This window comes from Penaeus vannamei, chromosome 41 (assembly GCF_042767895.1).
Source record: "Penaeus vannamei isolate JL-2024 chromosome 41, ASM4276789v1, whole genome shotgun sequence".
In the NCBI taxonomy this organism is placed as follows: domain Eukaryota; kingdom Metazoa; phylum Arthropoda; class Malacostraca; order Decapoda; family Penaeidae; genus Penaeus; species Penaeus vannamei.
This window is the reverse complement of record NC_091589.1, coordinates 2443304-2450803: the sequence shown is the minus strand read 5'-3', so window position 1 is coordinate 2450803 and position 7500 is coordinate 2443304. Positions and strand designations below refer to the sequence as shown.

Here is a 7500-nt window from a genome sequence, read left to right as displayed (position 1 = left end):
CCCCTACCCCTTTCAATCTTCAGGGGCACGTAGGACACACACCCATGGGAGAAATAGTTGAATAAAATTTGAAAATTTAGGAATAAATGCAAAATCCGAACGAAACTTTGGCGCTGCTGCAACATGCGCCGTGCTGGTGTCCGTGTTGCCGATATCTCGACGAAATTTCTTAACCTAACAAAACTCGGCAACATTCCCTGGGGGTATTTCACCATAGTTTTCAGAAATCTCTTAGTACTTCGAGATGGTTCGAGACATCGAGGTTTGTAGAAAGGCAACCTTTGATTTTGAATTAAAGCACGACCAGTGAGGTCCCCACAAATGATTGAATTCCTCGGCATGTACGAACAATATTAAATAATTCCATTACACTTTCCGCGGCTGCCTTAATTAGGATTGCCCAAAATAATTTACCACATACCCCTTATTAGCATGATGTCAAGTTATTACCAAATTACATTGTCAATACATTTAACACATACCGTCAGTGCGGAGGATACAGGCGAGCTGCGGCAAGGAGGAATTGATGGAACCTTTTGTTCTCCGCCGGGTACTTCATTTGAAAAATGGCCTTAGCCAAGTACCCGGTGAAGTGGTATGTCCTCCTGCAGAAGCGGGGCACTTTGATCTTCGCTTCCCTCCATTTCCGCTCAATCGTGTTTGTGTGTGCTTTTACTTTTGGGGTCAACAAAATTATATGAATGATTCAGTTAAATGTTGATAGCCCTCTTTCTCCAAACAGTTATATGCCTTCCAACAATCACTAATGACCGTTGTCCCTGGGTGGATATGCTCTTTAATTACTTTAAGCAAAGAGAGCGTCACGCGTCTCCACATCAACGAAGAAAAAACCCCTGCTCTTGCGGCATACTCCTCCAAAAACTCACTGACCTATTACACGTCCTACGTTATATTTACGTTTACCAAATTTAGATTCATCAATCTCGACAATTTCCCCTGACCCACCAATTTTGTCGGATTGATTTTCAAAACACCAGAAAATTAAAACCTTCCGGCAGAAGCTCGCCCAATCGCAAATAGTCCGGTTTGGAAAATTAAACTCGCTCCGTGCAGATGCGTAAGAAAACCTCTCTCTCAAATACAAATTTACAAATTTTAAATTAGTTTCAAAACCGAGCTTACTATTATCAAACCAGGTGTTCTTAAAAAGTGATTTTTTAAAATTGCATCTAACTTTTCTATTATTTTATGGGGGTTCTTGTCGCACCTGAATGAATTGGTGTTATTGCGACATTTCATGACCTCCAATAGGAGGCCATGTGTATGGCAAAGATCGAGCAAGAGGGAAGGCTGGGTGCCATACTTTTCTCAGAAGTGCCCATACCTACCATGATATAATAATTTTAACAAAAATATTTGACCCATTATGATATAAGCAACAACAAAATTTTAATTCTTATTTGAAAAGACATAAATACTTAATAATATAATTAATAAACATTTAAACTTACCCCATGTCACACTCCGCACAAAAATCACTAGATGTTGCCATGATGGTGGCTTACAGGCAAGTGAGTGCGGGGGGGATGCACGATGTCAATAGCAACCTGTAAATATCTAAATGAAATAAATACCACTTATACATCTATAAAAATTGTAAATATATGAAAGACGAGCCTGAATTTATGTCATGGCAACAACAGAAAGGCTGTATAATACAAAAAAACGAGCCAAACTTTGTCCGACGGACACCGAATGAAACACCGCTCGAGTAAACAAGCGCAACTCGCAATGCGTACAAACTCGATATCCGATACACAAATTTTTCACAAATATAAAATGTTATCATGCTAACCAAAATAACGAACACAAGATATCAAAATAATTCCCACCCCGCCGCTTATTCGCACGATGTCAATTTATTTAAAAAATTATTAAACAATATACAACTTATACCGTCAGTATACAGACGAGATGCGGCGTAGAGGAACTAATGAAATCTTTTATTCTCCGCCGGATACAACATTTTTAAAAGGTGCTTGGCAAAGTACCCGGCGAAGTGAAATTGCATCTAACTTTTCTCTTATCATTTTGGGGGGGTTTGTCACATCTACATGAATATGTCGTTGCATTTGGGGCATTTAAGGGCTACCGATATGAGGGCATGCGACCGGCATATTCCTCCACGAATTGTCAGTACCTACCGTAAAAAATATGTTTGAATAACACTATTTATCAACTATGATAAAAGATACACTATTTTTTCAATTGTCTTTAAAACACCTATAAATATAAAACAAACATTGAAACAAATATCTTTAACTTACCACATGTCACACTGCACACAAAACTTGCTAGGTCCTTACACGTCAAGAGCTTACCGGAAAGTGTTCAAGTAATGAACATTTATTTTTCCGACATGGAAGGCAATTACGGTGAAGAGGCAGTAACGTTGTTACATTGTTAACAGTGAATCTATGTTATGATAACGAAATTTTAAATCATAAAATATATACATTATAAAGAACAATCCTTAAAATGTATAAGCATAAAATATGGAGAAAATTGCAAACAAGCATTAATAACAAATTAAAATGAGTGGAAAAATGAAAAACCCGAGCCAAGAATCAGAATTTGAATTATAAAGAAAGTGGAAAAATGAAAAACCCAAGCTAAGAATTGCATGAGTTACAACCCGTGCTTTCCTAGCCGATCGCCATGCTTCCCTAGCTGATCGACGTGCTTTCCTAGCAAATCATCATATTTAACTAGCTGGGGGCTGGAAAAAATGAAAAACCTTCCTAACCCCCTCCTGATGGCCGTGCTTCCCTAGCCGATTGCCATGATTCCCTAGCCCATTGCCATATTAATCTAGCTAGGGGCCGTAAAAAATGAAAAAACCTTCCTAACCCGGGGGCTATGTCCCCGATGGCCGTGCTTCGCTGTGATTCAGCAGCAGTGGCCTCTGCTTTAAACCCCCTCTCGAACACGTATTACTGTATTACATTTTACATACCTTAGTGTGTTGGGTACAGGCGAGCTACGGCAAGGAGGAATTCGTGCAGACGCTTGTTGCCTCAGGGATGTTCATCTGGAACATCGCCTGAGCCAAATTGCCCACGAAGTGGTATTTCCTCCTGCTGTAGTGAGGAACTTTCGTCTTTGCCTGTCTCCACCTCCTTTTAATGGTATTTGTGTGAGCGGCTGTAACAGGGTCCACGAAATTAATGGAGTGGTTCACTGTAAGGTGTTTGAATCCTTCATGTTGAAGACATTTATATGCCCTCCAACAATCACTTATTATAGTGGTTCACAGCTCAATTTTTTCTTTAATCCGAGGTGCGTTTCTGCATCTCTCAAAGGCACTGGGACAAGGAAAAATTGTTTTGTCTTACAGCAAATGCCGCCAAACACCTACTGCCCTTCTATTATAAGGCCAACGTTGTATTTCTGCTTTTCAAATTTGCTTTCATTGATTTCAACAATTTTTTCAGGACCACCAATCTTTTCCGAGGTATTACGCAAAGACAAGGAGATACACACTTCTCGACAAAAGCTTGCCAAGTCACATATAATTTTTTTCGAGAGACCTAATTCATCTCTTATTAGTTCGTAAGGAGAAAATTTCTTAGATATAAATTAATGAAAAACAAATTAATTTCTATGTTGAGTTTGCTATTTTCAAACCAAGTGTGCTTGAAAATGGACCTTTGAAATTGGCACCTGACACGCCTGTGATGTATTTTTCAGGATTTGTCACACCTAAAAAGTTTTCTTCAAATCTGTCCGGCAGTCTGCGCCACAATTTTCACACTTAATTGTATCTAAGATAAGTTTGTGGTCTTTACACAAACGTAAAAGACCTTCAAAATCTCCTGAAAACTTTTTGAAAAATTCACCAAACCTGCTGTCACAGTCTTGACACCCGTTTAACCATACTTCAGACTGACCAGCTGTCAAAGTGACCCTCCTTAGTTTACGCGTGCAGAATATGAAATGGAACGGTTGTAAAAAAATGTTTAACACAGGCCATAACACTGTCAATGTGGGACCAAAAAAAGTAGTCAATAACATAATCAGTTTATACAACCAAAAATATTAAGATAGATCCGTATGAAATACGCATGAAAAGTAAAAAAATACACGGTTCGTAGTGATGTCATGTGACGTACATGCGCAGTGGCCCAGCAGTAGGTGTGAAAACTGGGTGAGAACTTTGTAAACATTAGGTCGCGTGTGGACTTAGTCACTGGAGGCGCATGGGGATTTTGCGCATCATTTTCATTTTTTAACTCGAATAGGTTCACCTCTGCAAATCAATTTCCATAGCAAGGTACTTAATTTTCCATCGCCTACAACGCTATGATCTTCAATTTTCTCCTAGTCGGTGCGGTCCTCTCCTAAACCTTTTCCTGTAAATGGATTTGAGAAATAAACTGAATGAAATTTAATGGTACTTTTTATTGTTTGGAGAAAAAGTATGGTAAATCAATGTGAAATTACACGTAAATGTCCATTGGTATAAGTTGAGGACACTGATGCTCTTAGACTGAGGGAAATGGACTCCGCCATCTTATAGAGCGGAAGAAGTAGAGTGGGATAGAACATAGTTTAAGCTGCAATGGCCTTATAGTCACTGCTAAATAACAAAAAATAACGTCCAGCAACTTGTTTACCTTGCCAGGAATAACAAAACACTGACTGCTGAACTCATTACTGTGATGTCTAAAGTAGGTCTTGTGTTACTACATGCTTGTCAGAACTATATTTGGCTAATTATCAGTGTCTGCTGTTACACATTTATGCTTTTAAGGTCTTTTACTAATGTTATTTTACTTCATTTACATGTTTTAAGATTGATTTATAGCCTTATATAGGATTGTCTGCACATTGTGCGTTTCACACATTCATTTGTAGCTGCGAGGTTTGACAGTTTGGTATTTATTACAGAATGCGACGCACCCTCCCAGAGACTAAGTTAAAAAAAATTGATGTTGTCATGCAGGAAATCCAATGGTTTTCTCGATACTCGGCGTTGTTTCTTCTACAAATGAATTGTTCAGGAGATCGAGTACCATTTCTCCATCGACGCTCTTCATTTGATAGTCCCGTTAGCAGGGGAGAGCATGAATTATATCAGGGATATTATGGGGAAAACCATTAATTTTTCACTGGGTAATCCGCTATTTAATCCTTTCAGAAATGCCCAGCAAGTGACACAGTCAACAGGCAAGATGGACAATAGCATGTATTACCAGTACAACCGATTTGCTGACAAAGGCAAGTCGGAGCATGAAGGCTATGCAACAGCCCCTCCAATTACAAATACAGTACAGAATTCAAGCCAGTTTGGCAAATTTGGAGGGACCACAATGCAGAGGCAATCACAGTACCAAGGGTCATACAATTCAATGGACACCAGTGAATCCAGCCAGTCCAACAAGTTTGGAAATACATCCCAAAGACCACAGCAGTATAGTGAGTCTGGTGATGCAGGCAAACCAGATGCATCACAGACAGAGAGGTATGGAAGTGGATCACAGAAGCAAGGACAGTATGATACATCGTACGAAATGATGGACATGCAGAATTCAAATAGGTATGGGAGTGGCTATGGAAATCCATACATGATGGGGGGTTACTATGATGACTATGGGCATTCAGGTTATTATAGTGACTACGGGATGTACAGTGGCTATGGCTATTCACATTCATCAGAAAGGTATGGAGAGATGGATTACTATGGTAGTTCAAATATGCAGGAAGGTTACGGTGGTTCCAGTCAGTCTGGGAACTATGGAAATGGGAGTCAGTCAAATAATAAATTTGGCACCAAGGACCAGTCTGAGGACTATGGAAGTTATATGACGAATAGGTTTACAAATAAAACCCAAAGTGAGAACTATGGAACCCCGCCTCCCCCACCAGGCAACAGATTTGGAAGTAAGGATCAGCCAAATAATTATGAGCCCCCTCCACCACCCCCACCAAGCCGGTTTGGGAATAAAGATCAGCCAAATAACTATGGGACTCCACCACCACCGCCAAACCGATTTGGCAGCAAAGATCTACCTAATTTATACGGAACTCCACCGCCCCCTCCAAGCAGATTTGGGACCAAGGAACAGTCAAGCAATTATGGAACACAGCCACCTCCACCTGGTCGGTTTGGAAACAAGGACCAAGTGGAAAACTATGGAACTCCTCCACCTCCTCCACCAAGTCGCTTTGGAGGCAAGGATCCACCAAACAAGTACGACCAGCCACCCCCTCCTCCTCCAAGTCGCTTTGGCAGCAAGGATCAACCAAATAATTACTCCAACCCTCCTCCTCCTCCAGGCAGATTTGGAAACAAAGATCAGGGAGACACCTTTGGAAAATCAAGTGTTCCAAGCCGATTTGGAAATAATGACAATGACAGTGGTGGATATGGAACTCCACCTCTAGGCAACAGATATGGAGGCAAAGACATGTCAAACAGGTTTGGAGGTAATGACCAGGGAGATGGCTACTCAAGCTCCTATCAAAACAACCGGTTTGGGAATTCAGATTACTCGGACGGCTACAGCAAACCAAACCAAGGGAACAGGCCTGGTAATTCCGGCCCTTCAAATAAATTTGGAAACACAGACCAGATGAACAGGTTTAACAATGAGGATCCCCCAGAAAACTACGGGGGAAACCAAGGCTACTCTAACAGATATGGCGGTGGAAATGATCGTGATGACTATAGGAGCTCAGATCAAATGGACAGGTTTGGAAAGCCACCTCAGCATAACAAATCCAACATGCCCAACTCATCAAATGCACCTAACACATCACAGAGCTTACTGGGAACACCAAACATGAACCAGCAAAATAATTTTGGAAACAATACAAACAAGCAGAAGCAGCAGCAACAGCAGCAGCAGCAGCAGCAGCAACAGCAGCAGCAGCAGCAGCAGCAACAGCAGCAGCAACAGAAGCAACAACAACAGCAACAGCAACAGCAGTCACAGCAGCATCAGAACAAACCAACACAGAGCTTACTGGGTTTCCCAAATTCAGGAAAACAAAACTCAATGGGAAACTCAGGGCAGAAATTCAACCCTGCTCCAGGGCTCTTAGATCTACCACGCAGCAACCAGATGAATAAATTTGGAATTGGGAACCAGAAGCAGCAGCAGCAGCAACAACAGCAACAGCAACAACAGCAGCAGCAGCAGCCATTTGGCATAATGCCAAGTCTTTTAGGGTTTCCTGATGCAGAAATGTTTAATAAATTCACAAGTGCCATGCAGAAGATGGCACAGGCTCAGTTCAACCCCTCAGGCGGCTTGTTGCCGCCACCAGATATGGGCAATCGAAAGACTGCAGAGATTGCCCCTCCAGCCAGCATGGCCCCTTGTAAGGAGCCTGAGCGCTTTAATGAACTCCCCAAGAAACCAGTGCTCACAACCAAGAAACCACTTGCACAGCAAGGCCCACCTAGAAACCCTACACAACAGGGTATGGCACCTGTTAGGGGTCTTCAGGCACAGCTCCAGAGCCTCCAGGCAC

The 7500-nt window shown here is 41.4% G+C and overlaps 2 protein-coding genes across 3 annotated transcripts in view; one reads left to right on the top strand and one right to left on the bottom strand.

Moving 5' to 3' along the window:
- LOC113800844 (probable serine/threonine-protein kinase yakA) overlaps window positions 1-7500 on the top strand; it is a 56342-nt gene that overhangs the window by 1654 nt on the left and 47188 nt on the right. For both annotated transcript variants that reach the window (XR_011398307.1, XM_070117749.1), the window contains exon 2: window positions 5162-7500. This exon is cut by the window's right edge and continues 404 nt beyond it. Coding sequence is in view for 1 of the 2 variants with exons in the window: in XM_070117749.1 (XP_069973850.1) it covers window positions 5196-7500 (2305 nt within the window). In the remaining variant the exon portion in view is untranslated. The remainder of the gene's footprint in view (window positions 1-5161) is intronic.
- On the bottom strand, window positions 485-1477 carry LOC138860378 (uncharacterized). The gene is made up of 3 exons (XM_070117801.1): window positions 1473-1477; window positions 892-1094; window positions 485-675 (listed from the first exon to the last, which is right to left on the bottom strand). Exons 1-3 carry the CDS (start codon window positions 1475-1477, stop codon window positions 485-487), a joined length of 399 nt encoding a protein of 132 aa, XP_069973902.1.